Raw genomic sequence first — 14,344 nt, forward strand, 5'->3', positions numbered from 1 at the left:
CTTCACCCAAGGATGCGGGCATACCATGACTCCCTTTATATTTTATATCCTTTACGCTTCTTCGCCAGTTGTCACTGTGTTGTGTTATTTTTTTTTTGCCATTTTTTTTTTTTTTGCCATTTTTTTTTTTTTTGCCATTTTTTTTTTTTTTTTGGATGTCGCATCTGTGCCCCTTTCTTTTTCTCCCAAGCCAATTTGCCCCCCCCCCTTTTTTTTTTTTTTTTTTTTTCCCTTTTTTTATGTCATTCATCCATTTTACACTATGATCCGAGAGCACGAGTTGGTTCAAAATTGAACTCTACTCTTTTAGCCCCTTCTCTTGTGCCACCTTCACACGCGGAGTAAATTTTTCCTGTTAAAAGATCAGGCAACATTTGCCCCCCAGTGGTCTTGTGCAAACTTCCTCTTCTATAAGAAGCCCATTTTGTTACACGCATTTTTTTTTTTTATTTTATTCCAACTCCACACTGCTTTGCTTCCTTTCGTGCCAAAAGGAAAACATGACAACGGGGGAGGAGAGGAAACTTCTTGCATCCTTGCTGTGAATTAAGCCAACTCTCCCTCCCCCCCCAAAAAAGTATAAATTTAAACTTCATACTTCGACGCTACATTGCGGGAAAGTGTACTATACTATGAGGGAGAAAACTAAGCTTTCGTCTAGCTCCTGCATAAAGGAAAAGTGAGTGAAGAAATTACCAACTGTCCATACAATATTTACAGAGAGGAAGGAAAAAATGTAAAGAAAAAAACGTTTCAACAATGTACTCCCACTACTGCACACGCCACTCCCCCTGAGCAACATCCAAAGGAGAAAAAAAAAAAAAAAAAAAAAAAAAAAATGCATATCTCGACATCACACCTACAGACATATCCCCTAATATGAATATAACCAGTTACCATGTACAAATATTTTTCGTAATATTTCTAAAAATATGTACGTGCAAATTATGCTACATTAATAAAGTATATGTTGGTAAAGAAGGACAGCCTCCTCAAAAAATTTCCCAAAGTGTGCATCAAATTAGTGCGAAAAATGTAAAAGCGAGTGGAACGAAAGAAAGAAATCAGGATAAATTAAATCTCACAAAATTGAATGGCGCCAGTGGTTTGTCGCCCAGTTGGGGGAGCTGCGAAGCGTTGGACGGAGGAAGGGCTTTCTCTGAAGAGACCCACAAAGTATCATGCAATCTGTTATCCATACTGTCTAGCAGAGACCACGGGCACGGTTTTCATAGCGGTAAGGAAGAAACGGTTATCCACCTCACAAATGCGTTAATTGGGCCTAAACGCTTCTTGAATAAATATTCATTCTTTAAAAATAACCATGAGGATTATCAACCCCACCCCAGTGAGGGAAGGACCCATAAGAGGCCTACACAATTGTTCCAGTGGACAAATATCCCCCTCCATAATGTTCTCCTCCATAATGTGTTTCAAAACGAAGTGGTGAATTTACACCTACACAACGTCTATCTAGAAATAATTCGCACTGCGCAAAGTACACTAAGGAGTAAAATATTTTATGTGGACATTAAGGAAGAGTTACGCAAAAGGAAAAACACCATTATGGACATGTTGCACCAGATTTATGCACTAGAATATAAGAGAAACACACAGAGGAGTGACAGAATCCGAGATAAGGATAAGACAAAAATTCGCATTTTATTCATCGGAGGTAACGAGTTCAGTTTGTTATGCTTTAAAGTGATCAGGTTAATCATAAAGTACGTAAGGAATGATATAGTGTTAGACCACGTTATTACCAAAAGCCCAAGAAAAAAGGGAAGACATTTGAAGTTAAAAAAATCACACATCGAGGAGGAAGCAGAGAAAGAGAAAATAAAAATTTTTTATTACGATAAAATAAGGAATGACACATATATGCTAAAAAATGAAACCTTCGATTTATGCATTTCTGCATCGTTTGGAGAAATATTTAATGCCTCCTTTTTTAAGAACATTGCTTCCAATGTGTACACCTTGCACCCAAGCTTACTGCCACTCTACCGGGGTGCATCCCCCATTCAGAGAAGTTTATTAAATAATGAATCCCTTTTTGGCTACTCAATATTTCTCACGAATTTGCGCATCGATGCAGGCCCCGTTTTGATAAGAAGTCCACATACATTTGGTGATGCTTTCAATTTTAACGACATAATTACGATATTATTCACCTTGGGGTCATTGCATTTGATGAGACATATTTTTTTCCTCGCCAATTACAAATTGGGTAGCACAAACGGGGAGTTACAACGAACAGTGGAATCTCCCAACCCTTCTACCATCTCCACACATAATAATAACAAACACTTAAAAATTCGCCATTTGCTATATGATGAAGAAAATATCACCCCACATAACGTCAAAAAGAAGCAGTTCATGCTGCATACAGACATTGGACAGGATAAAATGAATTACGCTTGGCTGAGAAATTATCTCATGCTCTCTTCGACCCATAATAATAATACATACGCACCGAAAATAAAAAGTGAAGAAAGGTATGTCTGTTTTTTTTGTTCAACCGCCTTGCATATTCATAATAAAGTGAGGGGGTTTATAAACTGGCCCAAGGTGGAATGTACCTTATACCTCGTCCACAAGGGTGGCCTCAAGGCCATGGAGGTGAAATTAATTAAAACGTCACAGGAATCGGGCGACCATATCAGCCACCAGCATCTCCACCAATTTAAACACCTGGACGCACTTCAGAGCCACAAGTGCTTCGACGGAATCCCGCGCAAATTGGCAATTTTTAACAGAGGAGCTATAAATATTCTCTGCAAGGACAATAGCCTGCTAAAAATTTACAAATTGCAACGGAAAAATAAAAAAATTATGGACGCTTCATCCTTTTTTAACAGCATCAACGGAGTTGATCTGCTGTACTAGTAGGAGTGTGCGCCAGTGTTTTATTATTTTATTATTTTTTTTTTTTTTCCATTCATTTTGCGTCATTTCGAGGGAAGAAAATTGAATTCCTTCTTCATTTTTGAAGCTCCAAATATACAAAATATCCCTACTTGACGATTTCAAAATTTAGGAAATGCTCCCCCCCACGGGGATCATTTGACTACTCCTCTTCGCGCAACATTACGGGGCGCACATTACGCATTTACTTTTTCTTCCGTACGTGTTTGTCAACTCTCTCATTTAAGTGTTCGTGACATTGAGCACTCCACGCCGCATGATCTGCACGTGCGCCTGTATTCCTGCACAATATGTATATATAATCCCTGCGTTTTCCTTGCCCTTCTTTTTCCCGCACAACTGCGCCTATGCATATTTGTTCTTTTCGTGGCTTCCACATTTGTTTACACCTTTACAAGAATGTTCATGCAAATCCAGTGGGACTTCACAAACCACACCACAACATACTGATACTTAAAAAAATGTAAAGAATTCCAACATATGTGATTTTTCCTACTACCAAAAAAAAAAAAAAAAAAAAAAAACGGTTGACTTGGCCAAATTGGTTAACTTTCCCCACAACGTGAAAAAATGAGAAGTCTCGCCAGAAGATGGGGTACCTTTTTTAAGTACTACGACAGGGGAAAAGTTTCATTCCGAAGTTTCTATTTTGCAGGGAAAAAACAATTTTTCATTCACCTCTTTTTTATTTCGTTAAATTCCTATTTCGTAAAAAAATATTTATTTTCCAATACGTCGACCGTTTTTCATTTGGAGGGGAAGGGGGTAGACGCCTACTTGGAAAAAAAGTACAAATCTGACAAACCCTACATTAAAACGGAGAGGTACCGCACGAGGGAAAAACAAACCAAAGCATAACTGCGTGAGGGAGCAACTGTGTGAATGTGCAACTGCGTAACTGCACCCCTGTGTGTGCCTTCATATACGTACACGCTTGTACACTCATGTCAAACGCTATTCCCTTTCTTTAATCAAGCGGAATTCTTTATAAGGACCTTATAGACGGAGAAGGGGATCCCATTGAAGAGGGTGATATCGTGTATATCCACTACCAGGGAAAAACGACGAACGACTTTCGCATAATTCACTCAACTTTTAATAGCATAATTCCACCAAAAATCAGAGCTGGGCAATACGATAAAAAACACATACGGGCCATCTACGAGATTGTCATTGGAATGAAGAAGCACACAAGACGGCAGTGCATCGTTCCCCCGCACCTGGCGTACCCAAACCATTTTCCTAGCCAGGTAATGCCAACAAACTTGGCAAAAAAAAAAAAAAAAAAAAATAGAAAATGGGAATATAAAAAAATAGTGCCTATTTGCCTCCACTACGTAATCCTCCCCCACACACAATATCAACCCCCCCAATTTTGTAATTTCCCTTTCCCCCTCCCTCCCCTAATAGCCGCTCCTTTACGAAATCGACGTTGTAAAAGTTGTAAAAAAAAATTCTCAGGGAAAGACATTTATCGAAAATGCTGAGAAAAAAATAGAACAAATAAAATCTTTCATATCGTCTTTTTTTTAATTTAGTTTTTCCAGTTATATGAAATTTCTTTATTTGACACGTTTCTAACGCACCCCTTTTGAAATTCCCTTTGGCCATTGTATTTAAATGGGGGAATATCATATGTATGCCCCTTTCCCAAATGGGTATACCTCCTTATTGTCCCTCCGTCAAAACAATTTATTTTTATTTTTTTTTTTAAAACTTGTTTATACCAAGGGTAATTTAAGCAATGCGCTAATTAATGCCTGGCTCGAGTTTCCTTTAGACCATTTTATAATTTCACAATTTTACAATTTTACAAATTTACAATTTTACAATTTTATAATTTTACAATTTCACAATTTTACAATTTCACAATTTTACAATTTCACAATTTCACAATTTTATAATTTTATGTAACAAAAAAAAGGGAACAAATGCGGAGATACAAAAAAAGAAAAAAAATAGACATGCATTTCCCCCTTCTTAAAATGGATACATTTCACGGGAGATTCTCATTCAGCTCATCCATTATGCACGATGTGATGTAGTTTAAGTTGTCTTTTCCGCGATCTGTGTCGGGCGCTGATCCGTTTTGCGCACTGTTATCAGGTTGTTTCAAATTATCAGTGCTCACCACGTCGGCGGAGATAGCCCCATTTAGTGCCAATTTGGAAAAACGCACCCGAATGTTCGTTAACCAATTTGTTACAATATTGACATTCCTTTCATCTTCCAAAAGAATGGAATAACCGATGTTGTTCCTCCTTCCAACCCTACCGCTCAAGTGTATATACTCGTTCACATTTTTCGGCCTACTGCACAACAAAACAAATTCTAAGTTATTAATGTGAAAACCACGAATGCTGTCAAAGGAGCTTATAATGACTGGGTATTTGTTTATATATTTTCTCTTTATCTCTTCCTCATTTTGTAGAACTGTCTCCTTTAAATCTTTTATATGTGCATACTGTTGGCACATTCTGTCCAGGTGCTTGTTATTTCCCGTGAGCGATATTTGCAATTCTTCATGTAAGAGCACAGAAAAAATATTCCTTTCGGACAGGTACCTCTTTAACGTTAGTAGGGAAAATCCATTTTTAACTAGAATTAGCACTTTTCTATTTTTAAAATGTTTTACGATTTTATAAGCCTCTTCCATTTTGCTACTGTACAGCTGATCCTTCACTACGCTGTACAGGTGGCGTATGCTGTTGGGGAGCCTCACTTTTATTATGTACTTTTGCAGGGACATATCCTCACCATTCTGGGTGAATAGACATGCCCGTTCATCCTCATCGGCGTAATCATCAACGTGGATGTTTTCCTTTTCTTGGTAAGCATTTGTCACGATTTTATCACCCCCAGTAGGATCCCCTCTCTCTTGGTTTGTATCCCACGTTGGAGGCTCATTAAAAGTGTCCCCCCAATGAGGACTATCCGGATGTATCGTATCCACAGGGTTCCCCTCTACACTACTGGTATCTCCATTCGAAGAGCTGTTACTCTCCCGCAGTAGGTAAATCTTCTTCTTGGCATTATTTCTATTCAAGCTAAGAAGCTTGAATATTCTCCTGTGCAGTTCCCTATTTAGGGTACTAGAACAACCCACAAAAACGAGGTTCTTCTTATTCATATACATAATCGTTTCTAGTATAAAATAGGCCGTTTTTTTCTTTGTACTGTTTTTCCTTCCACGTGATTTTCTCGTTTTTAAGGCAGGAAACATCCTATCTATTTCGTCAAAGAATACATATTTTATTTTTTGCAAAAGGTCTTTCAAGTTCTCCTTTGATAAGCTTAGAAGGAAATTTTTAAAACAAATAGGCGTTCCTATGAGGAAAAGGTTATCCCTTAAATTGGTAGTTCTTTTGGATAAGTCATTCGTGCTGGTACATTTAGTTAATGTGGGAACTCCCCCTATGTCTGCACTTCTTCCTTTGGCTTCTTCACCATTTTCTTCTTTTATTCCTACATCGTTTGATAAGTTCCATGATGAAACACACTTGGGCCCATTATCATCCTCTCTTCCATCCTTATCTATAAAGAGGCGAATTGCCCCCTCGTCCTTGCCACTCATGAGAGACAGAATATTCTGCGAAATTTGAACACAGAGTTCCTTAGACGGACACAAGATAAGAATTTTTTCTCCTTTTTTTAAGACATTTCTCGCCCTTTTCTCCATCAATAAATCTGTGTCCTCCCGGATGTCACATATTTGAGCATACTTTTCACTAAATGGTGTGTACTTGAGTTTACTCCTCTGCACCTTCTTCCTCGTTCCATTTAGAAGAAGCATTTTCTTGTAGCTATTTAGGTATTCATCACTGTTCAGATACTTTTCCCTTTCTATATCTTCATCGAATATAAATTCAGAGTTATAATAGAATTTCAAAATTAGGTAAAGTAGGCAGATAGTTGTTTTTCCGCTAGACGTTTTGGCATGTACTAGTATGTTATTGTTCCGTTCTAGCAGATAGATGACATTCTTTTGGAGGTTACTTAAGTGTTTTATTTCTTGGACGCTGCTATTACTTTCTAAAATATTTCCTGTATATCTTATTCGGTTTGTGTCTATGTTTACTCCCCTCTGGATTAACACAATGTTCTTCCTTCTGTCACTGTCCTTTGCATGCTTTTTTTTTACCCACGATATATTATCAACCCCCCCTTTGTTGCCACTCTTTAGCACAAATTTTGTTCTCACTGGGGCTGTTCCCCTTCTGATGAAGTTCCAATTAGAGTGGCGCCTTCCCCCAGTTATCCATTTTGTTGCAACTAAAGTGTTGAGGAAAACGAAAAAAAGGAGGTACCTTCGCGGGGCGCCCGTTCTAACACGGTTCGAATTTGATAAAACACTTTTTAACAACAAAAAAAATGCAGTTAGATAATTTTCCATAAAAATTCATGTTTGTTATGGAAGATTACATAGCGCCAGTTAGGCATTCACTCATATGTACATATATATACGAATACGCATATATACGTGCGTATGCATCCATTTTGTGCTTCACTTCCCTACTTGTCACTGTAAAAACGATTAGCTAACCTGAAGGACGAAGTAATTGCAACTGAACTTACTCCTTTCTCCCGCAATTACTACCACGCGCACGGCGCTATTCCGATTTCTACACACGAATGTTCGTAAAACGACGCACAGTTACACTCACATGTACATACGAAATGAGATATATACATGTGTGTAGTACATGTATACTTGCAATTTTCGTCCTTGGGCGCTCTGCGGTTTCAAACGATCGCTCATACCGATGAGCTTTTTCAAAAAGGTGGGGCATGAAAAAAATGCATTCTCACGAATTGTGGGATCACGTACAAATAGAAAAAAATATATATATACCTGTATCTCTGTACGTATGCGTGTAGAGGTATATTATGCATATTCATATGCCCAAGTTCATGCATAACTGGGGCAATCATGTGGCGCAAAATAAGGCGGATCAACCCATCATATATTATTACGCATTTCTTGCGCATGCAGCGCGATTTTTAGAAAAACTCCAAAGGTATTTACGATTCGAACGATGCTCTAACGTCCATTCTAAATTTCTGTCGTAAGGTCACCTTCCGTGAATCCTGATTTCTATTTATTCATTTTATCGAGAAAGTTTGCTTTGGTTTCAAATGGGCAACCATTTGGGCATTCCTTTCAGTTCCATTTCTTGCACTACAACTTTTTATCCCAGGTGAGTTGCCTTGCCCCTTTTCCACTGGGTCTTCAATTACACACGCTTAAAATTTAAAGCAACGTGGTTCGCCTAAAGTCCGTAAACATAATCATACCGTTCATCTGTACGCAAATCCGTGCCCCTTATAATGTTTTCCTCCACGTCGATTACAAAAATGAACCGTTAAAGGGATGTAGGCCTTGGCGAAATGCTCACTGTGTGGATCACCAATACTAATCGTAATTTTGCTATTAATAGCAAACCCTGTTCCACTCCCGCAACTATTGGTCCAACTTCATCTGCTGCGCGTACTGCTTGAGTGAAGACATCCTGTTCTTATCCTCCACAATCATTTCTTCGCTCATACTTATTTGGTTATTTATTTTGTCTAGGTAGACCTTTGATGAACTTAAGAGCTTACTGCGGAACTTCCACTTCAACTCTATTTTGCGCAAATCCAGCTGCAGCTCGTGCACTCGTTCCTTTAAACCGTTACACTCGTTTTTCAACGTTTTGGAAATGTCTTCCTTACTCCTTATCTGGTCTTTAACATTTTCAAAATAATGCAGTATGCTATTAGTTTCATTTGCCGCAAATTCTTTTATGTCTTCATTTAAGTACTTCCACTGCTCGTTGCTCAAATGAGTTAACGTAAAAGAGGAATAATCTTCGCCTTTTTGGCTAGCTATTTTTTTTTTTTTTTTTTTTTCTCCCCTTTTTTTTAGGAAAATTAAATAGCTAGCCATAACGGGAGCCAAAAAGCAATACATTAAAAGGAAGCGTATAAACACCAAATGAGGTAACACGAAAAGTATAAAATAAAATACTTTGCATTTCAAATAAACGTCAATGTTAACGAGACCCAACAAAAGTAAAATAGAATATATGGGCTGCTGACTTGTTAACAAATCATTGAAGCCGTCTATCCCATAAAAAAAATAATGAAAAAGAAAAAAATTCAAGTAAACAAGTAGCAGCATAAAACCGCACTTCAAAATCTGCCTTCTGTTAACATATAAGGCTTCGTACAACTTCTCACGCTTGACATAATTTGACGAAAAAATGAACATATTTATTATGACTAAAAAAAGGAAAAAGTAAAAGATATTCACAAATTTGGAAAAAAAGGAAAACAATTTTATGTATTCACTAAAATAGCTCCCCGAGTTATCTGCATTATACTCTATCTTGTTGATATATATGCACACAGTAAGCCACAGTGCGACTATAGAAAAGGATGATAGCTGAATTAGTAAATTTAAAACATTCGATTCGAAGAGGTACGTCAGATAAACTTTGAATTTGAGCAATGCGTCCATTTGGTGTGTCTTACCGCTCTTCCTATTTGGGGGAGTGTTCATGTTGCCATAGTTGAAACCGTAGTTAAGCGCGCCCTGTGGCATGTTGACCGCATCGTAGTATCTGTAATTCGCTCCCCCCACAGTAGGATTATTCCCGTATGCCCCCCAATTCGTATCCCCTGCCGCAGGGTTATTAGCATATGCGTCCCAATTGTACGCCTGTGTATAATCGCCAACGTTGTATTCCCAAGGCGAGTATCCTCCATAGATGAAACCATTCGCATTATCAGCAGTCCCTACCTGTCCACCTGATTGAGCATTGAACTGGCCCTCCAGCCAGCCACCCCTCTGTGCATCGGGCCTGTCATGCCGCACAGTAACCGCAACACATGCATTGTAAAAGTAGGAAAAATTCTTGAACAGATACAAGTACATGCTTATAAAGGGGCAAAGCAGAATGGTCAGGAAGAGGATATTAATTAATACCCCTCTTAAATGAAAAATGCTGAAGGAATTAAAAAATAAGTGATCGAAATATATTTTTTTCGATATATACCCACTAGGATTGAAGATGAAATGTAAATTCACCAAAATGTTATGGTAGTCATTCTTGTCAAACAAAATAAAAGATATTTCCACTTTTTCAATTGCATCATTAATCAGTAATGTTACTTCGTTTATTCCTCTCTGCAAATCTTTCGATTCGTTTCTTATGTCCATATAGCAGTTTTTTCTCATATAGTTGCATATGAGGCTACTGTTGGATGATTGTATTGTCTCTCTCGATGTAATGTTTATTCTTACCCGTTCATGTTTCAGGGTAAATATGTCTTTCCATATGAAGGTACTACTTAAATCATTGGCACCTCCCTCCATGGCGTGCGAGCTGTTGTCCAGAAATGAAGCGAAACAAGTTTTTAACCACAAAATTAGATCGGTCTTATTCTCTACCTTTTGAAAGTTAAAAATTTCCCTAACATTTACATTCACATTTTTTTTTAAATAATGAAATGTCATATTTGAGAAGTGTCCATTAGATGGATAGTATCCGATATTTTCTATCTGATAATGCAACAGTTTTTCACTTTCCCTTCCTTTCTTGTAGTTATTAATAAGAAACAGCATGATGAATATCAGTAAGGAGGTGTACACAGAGAGGGAAACTACGACTCCTTCACTCCTCTTTTTATTCGTAGTGTACTCCTTCGAAATGCGTTTTTTTTCCTTATTAGAGAAGGGCAACACGGTACTGTTTTTTAGGTTCAGAAATAGGTCCAGCATTTTTTCTATAGTAAAAAAGGCTTTCTCTTTTGTTTTCTTCTTCTCGGTGCCCTCTTCTTTATCCTTGTTTAACCCTTTCGTTATGCTCATCACGTCATTGTAATTTAAACTCTTATTGGTTCCATAATTTCCTGGGTCTACTTCGTATTCATTCGATTCCTCCTGCGAGTAGGTACTGTTGTCATCACTGCTCAAGGCTTGTTTATCACGTTTTTTCACACCATCGGTTAGGTGATCAATTGAGTAGCCTGTGTCCTCTTCTTTGTGGTCTCCCTCTTCTTCCATCTCATCTTCTACCTCCGAATATGCGGTTATTTCTAATGTGCTGTTATCATTTAGGTCTTGTCCACTTGATTTCGCCTTTTGTGCATCATTTTTTTGGAGGGAAGTAGCATACATTTCCTTAGCATTTAAATGATCGCTTCTGCCGTGCATGCCCCCTTTGTCACTAGTTCTGCACTTCGGTAATTTATGGCCATAGTTATGCATAAACGAGTTGTATAAGTTTTTGTTCCTTTTGATGAACGACTTAATTGCCAGAAAAAAAATAAAAGCAAAACTCATCGTTACGATAAAAAAGTGAGTAGGAATGGAATACAAGTAGGACAAAATATTCTCTTCATTTAAGATGGAAGATATGTTTATTCCTTGAAAATTTGCAAATATAATACACACATTGAAAATAAACGTTTGGACAATACTGGAGCTGACATTCTCTTCAATGTGAAAAAGGGTATAACTGAAGACGGAAAAAATTCCCAAGCATCCAAATATGATGCACAGGATGATGAAAAAGGGATGTAAAAAATCCCTCCTTATGTTATTTTCTACATTGCTGTATTTTTTTATCAAGAGGCCATACCGCTTTACGCATACGAAGAGACACACCTCGAAAGTTATGATGGTATTCGAGACGAAAATATTTTTAATTAACTCTATGCGTGAGAGGGTTATATTCATGTCGTGCAAAAGTTCGATAATTCCATCTTCGTGGGTTTGGTAGCGCATGGAGTCTACTTTGTACTTGCCATTTTCATACCCTACGAGGAGCTTGGGGAGCTGGGTCCGGGACAGGAGGAAAAGACAGAGAGTTACGAGGTTCGTTGCGAAGCATGCTGAGGGGGGAAAGAAGAAAAAAAAAAAAAAAAAAATGGAATTTGATAAAATTCACAAAAAGGAGAATAATGGAAACACTACCTACATTGCCAAGTGGAGCACAACAGATTGACAACCCGGAGGGAATGCTTAATCTATGGAGTACCGCATATATGCATGCACGCAAGGTGATCCCCCCCCTCCAATATAATGACACATATAATAGGTGTCCACTTACCAATCAGGAGAAACGAAGTGCAGTAGGACTTCACGTACAGCGTGAAGCCAACCATGGAGAATTTCCGAAGATGAATAATGACATACACAATGAATATGGCCATAAAGACAGATAAGGAAATAATGAAATAGGCATCAAACCGATTATATGAAGCAGACTGCGTTACAACCTCTTTGTACGTATCCCCATTTGGCAAGAAGGAAAACTTCAAAACGTTGTAGGAAAGTACATTGAGTAACGGATTGAAAAGTAAAAAATCAATCGCAACAGAAGCTATGTTATAATTAGTTAATATAAGGGCTGGTATAAAATAAGGATAATCAATCGAATAGGAAGTACCCTGAGATAGACGTTCTTCAATTTTACTGAAATCCTCTCCACATATTACCTGATATAATCCTCCAATTTTTTTATAAGACTTATAATGCGAAAATAAATAACTCCACTTTGTGTCAAAATAGGAAGAATTAACATTTCGAGTATCTTCCAACCCGCCTAAAAATGAACTGTCAGGGTAAACTCCAAATAATTTCCTGTACATAAAAATATTGTCCATCATAGAATTATCCTTCTTGTATAATCTCATAGTTATTCTCCAACATTTTCCAAATAAAACGTTACTATTTAGGAAATTATCTTGGGACACCCTTTGCGTTAATGCATTTTTTATCCATGAGGACAGATCAAATTTGGATCGTAAATTTTTAAATATTATGTAATCCTTCTTCCTCGGTTGGTAGGAGAAATCATTGTTCACTTTTTTTATCTCGTCAGATATTGATTTGTAAAAATTTTCAGAGTATGTCTTGGACTCATTTATGTTGTTATAAATGTGATTTTCCAAATTTTTTATTTTTACCAAATCGTTGGATGTATAAATCAGGATAAAGAATAGGATAATTAAAATAATTTCTATGCTTATCTTTATTAATTTCTTTTCGCTTTCTATTTTTTCTGACAATAGCACTATCTCTCTCGACTTCTTGTCCTTTTCCTCCTCCGTGTATTTAAACAGGGCTTTGGAGTATACTTTTAAAAATTTCAGGTTTCCTTCGTTGCAATTATTTTTCCCCTTCCTTTCCATTTTTCAGCTCGAATCGAGATATTTGATTTTCAGTTTCTTTACCTATCAGCTTTTTGGCATATACTATTTCATGTACCCTTCCAACTGGTTCCATTTTAACACCTTTGGAAATACGTACTCCCCCCCGTTGGAATATCCACCTGGGGGAAAAGGAATCACTAGTGAACACTTGCACACGGTTCTGGCGACGCCTCAGAGGAGGGCATTCCCTCAAGCAAGAAAATAGTCACTACTTCTGCGGCACTGAGGAAAACCCTATGTTGTGTAAACGCACTATCCACAGACGAGGAGTGGTATTCTTCCTTAAAAGAGATCAGTGAACTTAGTACTCATCCAGGGGTATCAACTGCGCCTCTACGTACGCACAGGCACATTGAGACAATTCCCTCGTTTAATTATTTCCTTTTATTAGGACTGGTTTTCGATGGAGGAAAATGCCTATCTTTCCGGCATCGAATTGTGCCAACGTCTTATATTCTGGCACAGGTGCTGATTGGCTTGCCACCTCGAAGCGTTTAGAAGAAGCTCGCGTATCATGACGAGGAGAGAAGAAAAAAAAAAAAACAACTTTACTATTACTACGATTTTCCTGCATCCCACTGGCAGGCATCTAATGTCGAGCTCTATGCCTCTTTCTGGTCTCCCTACTTCTCTAATAACTTTGAGAGCATGCCAGGGGGCAGCCAATTAGCAATATACCATGCGTCCAAAAAAATTCATACTACTGAGTGGCAAAATGGATATCTTAAAATGCTCAGGGGTAACGGATTTCGAGGCAGAATTAGCCGACTTTCTTTCCCCCTTTTATGTGTGCACATTTTTGCATTAAAAAAAAAAAAAAAAAAAATGCACACCTTTATGTAAGGAACAATATAAAAGGGAAGCTTAAAAGGAGCAAAGTATTATTTACTTTTTATCCCTCCCCATGGGGAAATACCCCCAAATGTAAAAGATTTGCATTTGGAAATTTTCGCGTCCTTTTAACAGCAGAGCATAAATTATGCCGCATGAATATATGACACAATTTGGTCAACGTTCTCCATTACGCGGGAAAGAGGACGAAAAAAAAAAAAAAAAAAAAAAAAATTAAAAAAGCACACATGTGAGAATGGGAAAAAATCTGCAACTAAGCAGGTGCAAACACAAGGGGGCAGACAAAAAAAACAAAACAAAAAAAAAAAAAAAAAAATGTGAACAATTTTTTTTTTCCCCTACAAGTATAGGTGAATATTTCTCC

At 37.6% G+C, this 14,344-nt stretch overlaps 4 protein-coding genes across 4 annotated transcripts; 2 read left to right on the top strand and 2 right to left on the bottom strand.

Moving 5' to 3' along the window:
• Positions 1-879: 879 nt before the first annotated feature.
• Positions 880-2,889, top strand: PKNH_1413800 (methionyl-tRNA formyltransferase, putative; the record flags this gene model as incomplete). Its single annotated transcript, XM_002261991.1, has 1 exon — positions 880-2,889. The coding sequence occupies one exon, from the start codon at positions 880-882 to the stop codon at positions 2,887-2,889; it is 2,010 nt and encodes a 669-aa protein (XP_002262027.1).
• Positions 2,890-3,498: 609 nt separating this feature from the next.
• PKNH_1413900 (peptidyl-prolyl cis-trans isomerase, putative) lies at positions 3,499-4,461 on the top strand (the record flags this gene model as incomplete). Its single annotated transcript, XM_002261992.1, has 3 exons — positions 3,499-3,752; positions 3,905-4,178; positions 4,339-4,461. 3 exons carry the CDS (start codon positions 3,499-3,501, stop codon positions 4,459-4,461), a joined length of 651 nt encoding a protein of 216 aa, XP_002262028.1.
• A 463-nt stretch (positions 4,462-4,924) lies between these two features.
• Positions 4,925-7,321, bottom strand: PKNH_1414000 (DEAD box helicase, putative; the record flags this gene model as incomplete). The annotated part of the gene is made up of 1 exon (XM_002261993.1): positions 4,925-7,321. The coding sequence occupies one exon, from the start codon at positions 7,319-7,321 to the stop codon at positions 4,925-4,927; it is 2,397 nt and encodes a 798-aa protein (XP_002262029.1).
• A 1,068-nt stretch (positions 7,322-8,389) lies between these two features.
• PKNH_1414100 (conserved Plasmodium protein, unknown function) lies at positions 8,390-13,107 on the bottom strand (the record flags this gene model as incomplete). The annotated part of the gene is made up of 2 exons (XM_002261994.1): positions 8,390-11,805; positions 12,024-13,107. The coding sequence occupies 2 exons, from the start codon at positions 13,105-13,107 to the stop codon at positions 8,390-8,392; spliced, it is 4,500 nt and encodes a 1,499-aa protein (XP_002262030.1).
• Positions 13,108-14,344: the final 1,237 nt, after the last annotated feature.

Source organism: Plasmodium knowlesi, assembly GCF_000006355.2.
Source record: "Plasmodium knowlesi strain H genome assembly, chromosome: 14".
In the NCBI taxonomy this organism is placed as follows: domain Eukaryota; phylum Apicomplexa; class Aconoidasida; order Haemosporida; family Plasmodiidae; genus Plasmodium; species Plasmodium knowlesi.